At 55.3% G+C, this 13,697-nt stretch overlaps 1 protein-coding gene across 4 annotated transcripts; it reads right to left on the bottom strand.

The window, feature by feature from the left end:
• Positions 1 to 13,335, bottom strand: LOC123365900 (maestro heat-like repeat family member 5). 4 transcript variants are annotated; one of them, XM_045008918.1, is made up of 14 exons: positions 13,278 to 13,335; positions 9,642 to 9,778; positions 8,472 to 8,980; positions 7,971 to 8,060; positions 7,487 to 7,615; positions 7,105 to 7,184; positions 6,574 to 6,683; positions 6,251 to 6,364; positions 5,472 to 5,576; positions 4,900 to 5,035; positions 4,554 to 4,647; positions 3,742 to 3,864; positions 3,171 to 3,320; positions 1 to 3,017 (listed from the first exon to the last, which is right to left on the bottom strand). In XM_045008918.1, exons 7-13 carry the CDS (start codon positions 6,622 to 6,624, stop codon positions 3,197 to 3,199), a joined length of 747 nt encoding a protein of 248 aa, XP_044864853.1. In that variant the 5' UTR covers positions 6,625 to 6,683; positions 7,105 to 7,184; positions 7,487 to 7,615; positions 7,971 to 8,060; positions 8,472 to 8,980; positions 9,642 to 9,778; positions 13,278 to 13,335; the 3' UTR covers positions 1 to 3,017; positions 3,171 to 3,196. The 4 variants fall into 4 exon arrangements, with proteins under 4 accessions (XP_044864853.1, XP_044864854.1, XP_044864855.1 ...); XM_045008919.1 differs by lacking the exons at positions 7,105 to 7,184; positions 13,278 to 13,335 and having other exon boundaries at positions 9,642 to 10,028; XM_045008920.1 differs by lacking the exons at positions 8,472 to 8,980; positions 13,278 to 13,335 and having other exon boundaries at positions 9,642 to 10,028.
• Positions 13,336 to 13,697: the final 362 nt, after the last annotated feature.

The following is a 13,697-nucleotide window of genomic DNA, read 5'->3' as shown; positions in this document are numbered from 1 at the left end:
GTCTGTGAATATTCCTGGGGCTAAAGCCCCAGGAGCCCATATAAGTTGGTGCCCATGCATGGGAACCAACTCTACGTATAAAATGCTGGGGTCTAAATTAGCTGTTACCACTCAAGAAAGAGATCTTGGAGTCATTGTGGATAGTTTTCTGAAAGCATTCACTCAATGTGCAGCGGCAGTCAAAAAAGAGAACAGAGGGCAGAGGCCTGTGTGGGGCAAGGAGGGCAGGGATTTGGGAAGCAAGAACAGAGGATCGAACACTTTTTTAATGTGGGTCAGGATGATCTCCATTTCAAAGATAGAGAAAGTGAGACACCAGGTGGGAGAGTGACCTGACCAGGATCATGTTACCACTCAGTGGCAGGGCTGCAGTACAACCCATTCCCTGCTCTCATCACTGGACCCTGCTGCCCTTCCTGTATGACCCCTCCAGCCATCCTCTCCCATAGGCCATCCTCACCACTCTCCAATACCGGGCTGTTTCCATAATGGAGGCAGGCTTGTAACAGAGTTCACTCACCGACAGGTGCCCCTTCCTGGCAAGGCCTGGTGTCACAGCTTTTTTGCTGGGCAAGCACCCCCGCCGATAGTCGCTAGGGCATTCTGGCAGCTTTTTGGCTGGGAACTCAGCCCTTCAGCCAGGTGACTGTCTTTTAGTCCACTCCTTCCTGGGTCACGCTCATCCCAAACGAAAAGTCCAAAAATGTCTTTAACAGAAACAAGGTCTTCCGTCCCTTTGGGGGCTCTTGCTCAGCCTGACTTTGGCTCGGCCTGCCCTTGCTGGCCTTGGTAACTCTTTCTATGGCCTTCTACGTCCCCTTTCTTAGAGACCATGGGAGAACCAATCCTACCCTGGATTCTAGGCTCTGCCCCAAAGCCCTGTACCGAACAGCTAGGCCTGCTCCTGTACCTTTGCTGAGGTTTTCCCTGGCTTTCCCCTCAGGTGGATCTCACTCTGTAATCCATTTGGCCTAGCTCCAGGCTTTATAGCCCACAGGCCAAGCCCCCCTGTTATATACTCTCCTCCTTAGAACCTGGCCCACACAGGGGGAAGTTCTATTTTTGTCCAAGCTTCATCCCTCGTCATCTCGTCGCTGTCACCGGTTGTGCACTTGTACAGCCTACGCACACAGTGTCTCCAGCTCCACTGCCAGCTCGCTCTTCCTGCAGCCACTCATTCTCATTAACAACTGCTTGCAGAGCCTGTTCTGAAGCCTTTAGCTTCTTCTATAGTCTTTCTGTTACTGCCGCTGCATACGCCAAAACCTTTTCCGTCAGGGTCTGAGAACCCACCGTGGACTGCTCCACCCTTGTGTTTGTCCCTACTTCAGTCTGCTTCATCTCTGTGCCAACCATTTTGTCCTTCACCTCCCTGCAGCACCCAACAGGGTGTGTTGGTGGAGGGACTGCAAGGTCCACGGCCATCCCTGCCACCTCCACGTTGCCTGCCTCATGTGGGTTTGTGTCAGAGGACACCTTCTCCTTTCTTTCTACCTTCTTGGGGCCCCGGCCCCTCGTATTGCCACTCAGCAATTTCCTAAGCAGGCGGTGTCTTTTGTGCTTCTCTGCACCCAAAACAAAGAACTCTTGTCCCCATCTTGCCATTAGGCCATGCTTGTACACTTTCTCATGCCCTGCTCTCCTGGGCTAACTCTCAGCACAGCCCAGGCATGCTCTCCTGGGCTGCTCTTTTTGTCCATGGGCATAGCAAACCCTGGGCTGATTTCCCTTTGCAGGATCTCTCACAGGTATTGCTGCTGCTGCAGTGTCTGTAACTTCTCCTGCACTTCCTTCTGCTTCTGTTGGTTTTCTGGGAGCTACTGGAGAAACCGCTAGACCTGCTTTGGCTGCTTAACCAGTCCCTGAAACTGAAGTGGGAAATCCAGTGACCAGCTTGGTCCCTCAGTACACCCGCTTGGGAGGACAGACCTTCCTTCAGCACCAAGACTTCCATCAGCCCTCACCGATCACAGGGGGAATTCAATCCTCCTGACTATGCCAATCGTAAACGAATCTACTCATCGTTACGTGTCCCCCTGGCGGCCAGGCATGGCATCACAGCCCTCTCTCTGGGCTAGCGTCCCCCATCATGGTTACTCCAGCACCATGGCAGTTTCTCTGCCTGGTAACTCAGTCCTCTGGCCAGGACCTTTAGTCCACCCTTCTGGGGCCCAGCTTGTCTCACACTAAATGTCCAAAGAGGTCTTTCCACAGAAAGAAGTCCTTCTGCCATTGCTGGGGCTCTTGCTTAGCCTGTAGCTCTCTTGCTGGGCCTGGTAACCCTCTCCAGGAGCATTTACGCCCCCTTCTTTGGAGCCAGTAGGGGAACCCAGTCCCACCCTGACATCGGTAGCAGCCCAGGGTCCTGTGCCCAACAGCTAGGTCTGCTCCTTTCTCTTTGCTGCACTTTTCCCTGGGCACTTCCTACCTCTCTTCTCAAGTTCCCCTCTAGGCTTTCCTTGCTGCACTGAACTTCCTACCTTGTTCTCGTTCCTGTTGATACACCAGCTGGGCTATATCACCACTGATGTCTGGCTCTTTAGGGGGAGGTACATGGTGCCTCTCAGTTAGGGCTCATTCTGTAAGCAGCTTGACTAAGCCCCAGATTGTGCAGCCCAGGGTAAAGCACCCTATTACAGGCCTGCTCTGCCCACTCCTACTGTTACTGGTCTGGGGTCCTTGCTCCCCATATCAGACCTGGTTTCCAGAGAGGCTGAGTACACACAGGCCTGGAACTGGAGTTTGCTTGTTCTGGTGACTCTGACATTCAGGCCCTTCATCATTCAGAGGCTGAAAGGTGTGGTGAGGGGGCTGGAGAAACCCCACTGTGGAGTGGAAGGAGGTCAGAGAGTTGGCATTCTGGGAGCTGATGGGTTTGTTTGCCCTGCTGCGGCAAGTGGAGCTGGAGACCGGAGATGTCATGTGAGCTAGACTATCTGATGCCCGAGGGGCAGGAGCCTCCTGCTGGAAATGCTCTCCGGAGTCCAGGTTCGAGGACTTCTCTGAGGAGCCCCTTCCTAGGAACAAAACCAGGGTGGTACGATGATGGAGACGTCTCTATCTCAGAGCTGGGAGCCAGGGACGGGGGAAGCTCCCAGCCAAGCTATGCATCAGGGATCCCATTTCTCCCCCAAGAGACCCACATGCCCCAAGGAGTAAATGGCTCTTACCTCCATGAGGGAGTGGGGTCTTCCATCTAAGCCTCTTTGAGACCCAGCACGGCTTGGTTTGATGGGACGAGGTGACCTGTCCCCACTGCTCCTGGAGGTGGCTCAGCTGCAGGCTCCGCCCATCTGGGAGGCTGTGCCAGATCCCAGGGCCTGATAGGAAGGAGGCTCCTATTCATTTCACAGCCAGACATCCCATAGAAGGGCCAAGGGGAGAATAAAGGGCAGGAGGTGAAGCTAGCCCTGAGCCTCTGTCCCACCCTCACCGCCTCAAAAGTGGAGCTTTCCGAGCTTCAGTGGGGCTAGCCGCTGTGGCCCTGACACAACTGCCCTTCTGCACCATATGGGGCATGAAGAGCTCTGCCTGGGAGCAGGGGGAATGGAACGGGGATAGACCGAGGAAAGGGGGGAGGGGAATGGGTGTGAGGGAAAGAGCTCCTGCCCCAGATGAAGGAATTTGGGGGGCAGAGGGAAGGACCCTGCTCCACAGAGAGGGGAGAGAGTTTCTGTGAGTGCCAGGGGGCTCCATTTTCCCTTCCATGAGCCCCCCATTTACAGTGAGCCAGAGCAGTACCTGCAGCAGGGAGCGGGAGCTGCTGGTGGCCTCAGAGGCACAGCCCCTGCAATGCCTCGGGCACCTGGCGCAAGTGCCGGATGATGTGGAGCTGGTGCATCATGTTGCTGTGACGTCCTCCTGCTGTAAGGGAATGAGAACCTGCCAGAGACTCAGACGCCCCTGAAGAATCAGGGGGATTAAGGGCACCTGGAACCAGCAGCATTTCCACCCAGCACCTGCCCACCTCTGAGGGATGGATTCACCCTCCTGATCCCCAGAATGGAGTCTTGTTGTCCTTTCTAGTGACCTCCAGTGCCAACCCCCCTCCTTGTAGGGTGAGCTCCTGCCACCTCCCCCTCAATGCCCCTGACAGCTGTTTCACCTCCAATCCACAGCTCAAGTTCTTAGAACCCTCCACCCCCACCCCCAACCCCACCCAGGTTGGGCAGGGAGGGGGCTCTAGCAGGGGGGCAGGATGGATTCTGGCAGCAGTGAATTGGGATGGGGAAGGTTGAGACCTTTCCTCAAGTCATCCCAGCCACTATTGCTGAAGCCGCAGGATGGCAGCCCTGGTGAATGGGGCAGATCAGCAGCCCCTGCTGACTGAATCCTCCCATTCTCTCTACAGCGGGTCCAGCCCTGCCAGCAGCAGGACAAGCTTCCCCCGCCTATGTGCCTCAGCCCTGCCTGGTCAGTCACCATCACCTGTCAGTCCTTGGCCTCCCAGGCTGCCAGTGATGGGAGCAACTCTGGATGGTGGCTCAGGTGACACGAACACTAGGCCACCTCCACTCCCTGAGCTGTGTCATGCCCTGGCAGAGTGTCCTTACCTCCCCCACCCTGCCTGTGTTCCTGTAGCCCAGGAGCCTGCTGTCCTGGTGCCAGTCCCAGCACCACAGGTCTTCGCCTCATGGATGGTCAGCCCTGGGAAAGAGAAACACACACACATTTCTCATTCTGGTTGCAGTGCTTGTGTCCTTCCAATCCCATTGGTGGCTGCACAGTGGGCAGAGTCCTCCCTGCGTGCCTTGCCAAACAGAATTACAGGGCGTGGTGAAGAACAGAGACAGAGACACACAGAGACTCATCCTCCAGCCGGGGTCAGTCTGAGAGAAATTGGCTGGGGTCCCAGTCTCACTCTTCTATTGGGTGCCATTTCCCAGCTGGGTTCCTTACCCCTCTGGTGCAGCAGCAGCTGGTAGAGCCGGTAAACCCCCTCCCTGGTCTGCTGGCTGAGGTCCTTGTCTGGGTCACCGATGAACAGAGCCAGCTGTGCCACACGGTGACCCATCCTGGGGAATTCTGCTGAGTTCTAATGGAAGGGAGGGAGAGAGGGGACTCCATCAGCATTTTCCTGCCAGGCCCAGTCCCACCCTGTGCCAGGACTCTCCTTCCCCTCAGCTCCTCTGCAGGAGATGCTAGAGGACAGGACCTAGAGCTGGACCCTTAATTTTCCCTGCCCCCAAGGGAGCCTGGAGCACAGGGATGTGGTCAGGGCCCTCCATGAGGACTTGCTTCCCCAGCTGCTCCAGGATGAACCTGGAGCATGGTCCCCTTAAAAGCCCAGAGTCACCACTTAACCAGGACAAGAAGAACTTGACTCAAGCCAAGCTCATTCTCTGCTCTGACTCTGCCTCCCCAAGAGGAACACTCCTAATCCACAGCCCCTGCAGCAGCAGATCCTACAGCCCGTTGGAGCCAGCCCACCTATGCCTGGAGTCAGGAAGCTGGGGTCAGAGGTCACTTACGTCAAACTCAGGGAGGGTGATTGTGGATCTGAGCAGGGCCGTGCTGCTCCTAATGGCCCTGGCTCTCTCCCGTGACACCCTGGACACGATCCAGTAGTTAATGTGCTGTGGGGAAAGGAGGCAGCTCAGGATCAATGGGCAGGTGCACATGTTGTGCTAATGAGCCCCTCCCCATCCCCCGGGGGCTATGACATTGTGTGCAGGGTGGAATATCTGATTCATTGATTGCAGAGCTTTAGAAGGGGATTGTTGCCCCCAGGACAATGCTTGTATCCTGCAGCTCACAACATGTCATTATCTCTCTAGATTGGGACAATGTTCAGTGTCGGGGCTGGTCTCATCCTCCCTGAACTCCTGATTCCTGAAAAGCTCACCAGGAAGGAGACAGACCCCTCCCCACTCCCTGTCTCTCAAGTCCTTGGTCGGGTGAAGGGATTGAGTGTGAGCACAATCTCCCCAGGAATCTCAGAGCCCATCGGAGAGAAGGACTGTTTCTCTAGGAAGGAGCCTGTGACTCTTCTCTGAGGACCATCTTCTGGATCTCACAGGAGGGGTTCAGACTCTCACTCCCCAAGCCAGCCAGGGGCCCTGTGGTTAGTGCTCAACAGAACCAGGCAGAGCTCTGGCTTGAAGTCCCAGCTCCTTCCTCTGTCCTTCAAGGAGGAATGGCCTGACAGTGCATTGCACTGAGTGCCCTGAACAAGGACGGCCCACTGGGGGCCCAGCTAGGAGAACAGACTGGAAAATGGATCTAAGAGTTAAGGTAAAATTTCCCCCACCCCTCTCATCGAGCTCATCTCCAAGATGTAGTGGAGCCTGTCGGTGTCTGGGGACTCTGCCAGCAGGTTCCCCAGCATGGCATCCAGGAGGTCTGGCAAGACCCTATGCAGATCCTGCAAAGCAAGGGAGAGCCATGGGTCAGAGTTAGGGAAAGTGGGGCTACATCTGCCACAGGATGGGAAGAGGGGTTTGGGGAAGCACTGGTGAGACCCCCAAACACATATCCTGGCCTCTCTCATTCACATCCCACTGCACACAATTAGCAAGGATTCATGGCAGGATGACAGCTGGCTCTTCAATCCATGACTTTAGCATGATCTACCTGGACTTGGGTGGTGTCCTTCTCCGTGCCCAGGGTGAAGACGGATGGCATGCGGGGCAGCTCGAAGGAGGTGGGTCTCCAGCTCTGGCTCCAGGGCAGGTGTTATGGTGCTGGCAAGAGAGAGGAGCCGGTATTAGACTGTGCAGTGCGGGGTGGGACTGGCACCAACACGGATGTGAAACTGCAGGGAAATAGGCACAGGCTGGTGAGAATGGAAACTGAGGCACCGAGCCAGGGAATGACAAGGCCAAGGTTTCCCAGACACACAGTGGCAGGGCAGGAATAACAACTGTTCCCTGGACCCTGCTGCCCCTCCTGTATCTGATCCTGGGAGTGAGCCTCTCCCCAAAGCCATTGCAATGTTACTGGAGTGAAAAGAACAGCCCAGCCAGGAGAGAGTGAACCTTCCCACCACCTCTGCCAGAGGATCTACTCTTGGGAGGTGACCTGGGGGTGGGAGGGGCAGTGACTCTCAGCCCTGGGCCTGAGCAGCACCGGGGTTAGGGGAACTGGGCAGAAGTATCTCGGTACCTGAGGTTGCCCACAGCAATCAGGGAGTTAGCGAGGACGGTGCCGGGTAGAGAGTTATCAGGCAGCTCCTCAATGAGCTCCTGTGAGACCCAAAGGAGACAAAGGTGCATGTGAGATTGGGGCCTCACTGACACTTCCCCGTGAGGAGATTACAAGCCAGCACCCCACACAGCCGGCAGGATCCCCCCACCTGCCTCCCGCTCCTCCGATTCCTGCCCACTAGTGACCAATCTCAGAATTTCTTCCGTCTCTTCCCCCAATCTTCAGCCCCAGCAATCCCTGCCCTCAGCTGCCCCTCCAGCACCAGCCATCCCCCATCCATTGGCCCAGAAAGACCCCTTCCCCTCCCATGTCTCTGTCCTCAGCTGCTGGGCTTGCTCACCACCATCCTCTCCACCACAGCCGCCTTGCAGCACTGCAGCTCCAATGTGTCCTGCCCTCTCTGCTGTGCAGCGAGACACGCGGGGTGGATGGTGTGCAGGAAGATGAGCTGCTGGGCCTCATCCTGCACCTACCAGGAATGGGGTTAGGGGAGAGAGAGTCAGTTAGCCAGGGACCTCCCTGCCCCACCCACACCAGCTGCAGGACTCAGGCCTGAATGGAGGATAGCGGGGACCCGACCGTTGTCCAAATCACCCACGACTCCTATACAAGCAGGGTCAGGAACTGGGACAATGACTGTGGGGCGAGGAGACCCCAGCTGGTGTGTGACAAACACCCCCCATCTTGGGGGTCCCAGATCATGGAGCAGAAAGGTCCCCATTAGGGCTGGTGGATCATCAGAGACAAGACCCTCTGCAGGGGGTCAGGGTGCTGGGAAGGGGCAGGACAATCTCAGTTCCAGAAAAGCTGAGGAACGTTCGTACCTTTTCTCAGCCCTGGAGCTGCTCTCGGATGTTCTTGAAAGCAGCCTCCTCTGTGGCCACGTCCACCCATTCCTCCTCCTCGTCCTCTCCCTGCACCAGGGAGAGAAGGGGACAGGGTGATGCCTGCTGCCACTCAGGGGAAGGACAGGGGCATGGTGGGGCAATGTGCCCCCTTCCCACCTCCGGGACCCAGGGCAGATTGGGCCCCACACTCCCTGCTCTCAGTGATGCCTTCAGCCCCCAACTCCTTCAGGAGCCCATAGCAAAAAGACACACACACACCCCCACAGTGTCCTGGATTCCCTGGGAGATGCCTGCCCCCCCTCCCCCAACTGGAGGATCAAGGACCAAAGTGGCAGCCTCTAGTGTCAGTGGGGTTCCCGTGGCTCAGGCCAGACACCTGGGCTGGGGACCCGCCCCCATAGCACTGGTCGAGGGCCTGGGCCTGGGGTGTTCACAGTCCCCTCCTCACCCTTCCCTGAGCCCAGCCTGGCTCCTCACCTGGAACAAAGCAGCGGCGCCCATCGGCCTCGCTGCTGCCCGAGTCCCAGGCGCTGCTGCTGTCCCATGGGGAGCGGGATGAGCTGCTGGTGCTGGGACAGGGATCCTCCACCTCCTGCCCTGGGGAGGCTGGAAGATCCTCAGTGACCGGGCAGGGTGATGCCTCCTGCTGGGAATCAGTGCTGGGCTCCTGGGGCCGGTGCTTCCCACACAACAAGCCCCGGAGCCACCCTGCCCAGCTTCCCTCCTGGGCTGGATCCTGCCTGCCTCACCGCATCCTGGGCCAGCTCCTTTTCGGCCTGGCCAGTGCCTCTCCCACCTCGGTGCCTGCTCCGGAAGTGGGTTTCCTCTGCCAGAAGGCTGGGCACTTCCACCTCCTAGCCTGGTCGGGAGCTCCTTCCCCGCCAACGGGGACGGAGGGGCCACTCTGCTCCTGGGGAAGATGGCAGCTGCTTCCCTCAGGCTCTGGAGCCACCTGAACATCCTCAGGAGCCTGCCCATCCTGGAACCTAGCGGGAACAGGCATGAGTCTGGGGTCAAGGCAGCGTCTCACTAACCAGCCTTTTCGGTCCCTCTCCATCCCTGCCCCAGCCAGAGCAGCTCCTCCTCTCCCCACAGGAGTGCAGGGAGTGCAATCTCCATACACTGGCAGGAGTTCAGTGCATGATCTGAACTCGTCACCTCTGGTGCTGCAAGACCTGAGGAGTCTCCTCCTTTTCGAGCACTGGGGTCAGTCACAAAGACCATCGGTCACATTGGACAAGCAGCTCCCTCCTGCCGTCCCAGGCCACACTCCCCACAAGGCTAGAGAAGGAACAGAACCCAGGAGTTTGGACTTCTCCTGGGAAACCATTCCCCACATCAAAGTCCCTAGGCATAGCAAGCCCAGGGCCCCCTTGTTTCCCATTGATTTCCGTGCTCAGCAGCTCACGGGGTCTGGCCCAGCTCAGAGACTCTCAGCCTGGGGAACAGTATCCCACAAGGGAAGGGCTGGGAGCCCCATTGCTGGGACCTTTCCAAACACACTGGAGATGGCTCTGGAGAAGCCCCTCCCCAGTCTGAGAGCCAGGGGCTCCTGGGGGTGGGTTGCAAATCCAATCTCCTTTGGGAAAGATTCTCTCCCTCTTTCTGCCTCTCCCCATTCGGACAGGGAACCCTAATGCCACTCACTTGCTCTAGGTGATGGAGCGATGGATGGCGGATGTTCAGAGTCGCCAGCAAGCCCAAGGCAGGCTGGAGAGGGTGGTGACCTGAGGAGTTACCCTGCCCAGCCAGCGGGCAGGGTGATGACACTGAGGATTGACTAGCTGTGAAAACAAGAGTCTGTCTTATTGTCAAGGGATGGAGAAACTCAGCCAGCAGCAGGGGGTGCAGAACACTTCCCTAATGTGAGGGTGACAGCACCTCCCAGCTCCTGACATCCCGACACTTTATACACCTTCCTGGAGCCTCCCAACCCCCCTGGGCTTTAGGGATGAGAAACAGGCCTGGGGAGGGGAAGCTACTGGCTCAGGGTCACACCAAGTGTCAGAGCCATGGATGGGACCCAGCAGTCCTTATTTCCAGGCCCCTTCACTAACCACTGCTGCACACTCCCTCCCACAGCTGGTAATTACAACGAGGCCCTCATGTCCGGTCCCCCTGCCTTTGCGTGTGCTCTGCTGTAGTGACTGGACCAGGGGATTGGGAGTCAGGACTCCTGGGTTCCATTGCTGGTTTTCCTATTGACCTGTGGGACTTTGGGCAACTTGCTCCCCTCTCTATGGCTCTGTCCCCAGCAGGCAAATGAGGATTTCATACTTTCCCACTATTGGAAAGTGCTGGGAGAATCCCCCAGCAAAAGCTGCTCTGGCAGTGCTAAGCGGCATCTGACCATGAAAGGTCGGAGTGCATTGCCCAGGAGAAGGAGTGTTTGGCTCTGGGGTTTCACTTCAGACCAGTCTATAGAGAGGGGCCCAGCCATAGAGTTTGGCTCAAGAAGACCAATTCTCAATTTGTAAAGGGCATTTTGAATTCCAATCCTGTGCTCCAAAGTGCTTGGTGTCATCTGCAGATTTTAGAAGCATTCTCTCCACTCCATTTTCCAAATCATTAATGAAAATAATGAATAGTACCGGACTCTGGGCTTATCCCTGCCGGACCCACTAGGTACACCCTCTCCGTTGGACAGCCAAACATGGAGAAGGACTCCTGGAAGTGTGGGCTTTCAATCAGCTGTGCACCTACATTATACTAATTGCATCTAGACCACATTTCCCTCATTTGCTTGTGAGAATGTCCTATGGAACTGTGTCAAAAGCCTTATTAACCCCCAGATAGATCGCATCTACTGTTTACCCTCCTCCTCTAGGCCCGTAACCCTGTCAAAGAAGGAAATAGGATTGGTCTGGAATGATTTGTTCTTGACCAATCCATGCTCACTAGTCCTATGAACCAAATTATCCTGTAGGTGCTGACAAATTGATTGTTTAATAATGTGTTCCAGGATCTTTCCAGATATGGAAGTGAAGTCCCAGGGTTCTCTTTGTTCCCCTTTTAAAGATAGGTACTGTCTTGTTAATGGATGGGAAGATGTTCTTTTTCAGGGATCTCAGACGAGAACTGGGGCACTGGGCACTGCCACAAAAATGGAGGCAGGAACTTCTTCTCTCCTCCTGGCAAAGAACCCCAGGTACCCAAAAGAGTGGGACTCACACCCCTGAATGGACTTTAAAAAAGACAATGATTAAAATTTGGCCCCGACCATTTCTTGTGTCCACAGACTAGACATTTTAGCAAAGTTTAGAATTCCTTGGTGCTAAACACCGTGAAACTCCCCTTTCTCCTTCACAAAGGGCTTTAATGCCCCTTGTCTCATCCAGGCTCATGGCTGCCCAGAGCTCAAGAATTGTCCCTGTTCCCATTGGACCAGGGCAGCCCAGAGGATTCAGGGGGCCTGGGGTCTTCCCGTTGCCGAATTGCCGCCGAAGACCCAGCACTTTGGCGGCAGGTCCCGGGGCAGAAGGATCCCCTGCCGCAGGTCTTTGGGGCACTTCGGCGGCAGGTCCCGGGGCAGAAGGATCCCCTGCCGTGGGTCTTTGGGGCACTTCGGCGGTGGGTCCCGGAGTGAAAGGACCCCCCGCCGCCGAATTGCTGCCGAAGACCCAGCACTTCGGCGGCAGGTCCCGGGGCAGAAGGATCCCCTGCCGCGGGTCTTTGGGGCACTTCAGCGGCAGGTCCCGGGGCAGAAGGACCCCCCCGCCGCCGAATCGCCGCTGAAGACCCAGAGCGGAAGAAGCTCCGGGGCCCCTGGAGCAAGTAAAGGACCTCACTCCAGGGGCCCTGAAAAACTCTCGTGGGGGGACTGTAGGGCCCGGGTCCTGGGGCAAATTGCCCCCCCCTGGCAGCCCTGCATTGGACAGATGGGGAACCTGAGGTACAGAGAAGGGAAGTGACCTACCCAAGGGCCTACACAGCAAAGCGGTAGCAGAGCCAGAAAGAGAAGCCACCAATCCTGACTCCTGTTCTAAGAGACAACAAACTCCCCAGAGGCAGGGATAGAGCCCAGGAATCGAGATGGTGGGGAAATTTCACTGAAACAGTTTCTGTCAGAAAATCCCATTCAGTTTGTTTAAACCGGTTTGTTTCTTGAAATCATAACAAGTGGGATGAACATTATTTGCAAAAATATTTTGTTGCAAAACAAAAGCATCTCCTGTTTGTCACAGTGTGTTAAATTGTCTCGTCGCACACAGAGAGGAGACACTTAGATCTCGAAAATTAGATAAGAGGTTTCAGTCTGAGCTAAATAGTTGCTGCTCGTAACAATTTCAAAATAATACAATACAAATAAAATAGAATATTTCAGCGATTCTATTATGTCATAATCTGATCTGAGTAAACGTGACAGGACACCTCATATTATGCACTGCTCTTAGTGACACTCTCCAATGGATCCCCATCCTCCACCCACTGTGAGGTAGGTAGGAGCAGATTGTTATTCCTACTTGAAAGAGGGAGAAGCTAAGGCTGAGAAAGGAGAATTGACTTGTTTTAGGTCACACAGCCAGTCAGTGGCAGAGTTGGGAATAGAACCCAAGAGCCCCGACTTTCAAACTAACCATTGGCTCTTGAATTTCATACATTGAATGACCTCAGTAAAGTGCTCTCAAATGAGCTCCAGACCAACAACAGTTCATAGTAATTATTCAGCAAGTATTTTAGGAGAACTGGAATGTTAGAGACAATCATGAACTGCTCAGAGACAATTAATGCAGAGAAGCAGCAAAATTTGTCAAACATATGACTGGTTATGACTTATTTACTTGGTCTTAAAAGAGAACAACAAGGACCTGACTCTCCTCCCTGTCAATAACACCCTGCTCAGCCAATCAGGGTAGAGGCTGAGGGGCAGGTGGCTGAGGGTTTTCACCAGACCGCCCAAAGGATGGCCCAGGTCACCAATGGGGATCACTGTCCGAGCACTATTTCAGCCTCACATTTTTAGGTGGACCTCCCACAATGGGAGCTGCAGAGCACCCCCTGCCACACACACACACACACACACCCTCCCTCCCTCCCTCGTGGTGGTGGGAGAGAAACAGGGGAAAGGACAAAAGAAGTAAGAGATGAAGACAAAGGTGGGAGGGATGGAGGAAAAGGTAAAACAAAATGGACAAACCCCAATGTCCCCAGTGATTCTAAGGGACAAAATCCTTGGTGGGAAATAAAATTCTGCCACCTTAAGCTAGTGTTTTCCATGCCTAGAATTCAGCTGCACCAGATGGATCAGATTGAACAGGTTCCAAACCTCTCTGAGGCTCTTACCTTCTAAACAGGCACATCTGTTTTCTAGTAAAATCAGTCAAAGGAAAGGAGAAAACTCGAAAGAGGTTCCTCCTGGTGCTCACGTACGTGACCCATAATACTCTCTCAGTCCTCAAAGAGAGACCTCGAGAAGGAGACTTGCTGAAGCAAAGCCACAGGAGTCTCTGAGGTTTCCCTGGCCCTGCTCCCCTGTCCTGCCTGGCCGATGTCAGCATCTCTCTGTGAGGTCACCACTTCCTCACCACCTTTGACCAATAGGCTGAGGTCCTGCAAAAGAACTTTGTGATGTCACTGCCACACCGACCCCTCCCCTGAAGTGCTAATGTCCTGCTGCTGGCCAGACACTTTGGAGGTTTGAGCTACTCCCTGTGGATCACTCCACTTAATGAGTGTTCATTCTAGGAAGCAAGCCGGCTAGAC

This window comes from Mauremys mutica, chromosome 3, assembly GCF_020497125.1.
Source record: "Mauremys mutica isolate MM-2020 ecotype Southern chromosome 3, ASM2049712v1, whole genome shotgun sequence".
Taxonomy (NCBI): Eukaryota; Metazoa; Chordata; order Testudines; family Geoemydidae; genus Mauremys; species Mauremys mutica.
The sequence above is the reverse complement of the archived record's forward strand: the minus strand, read 5'-3'. Positions and strand labels throughout refer to the sequence as shown.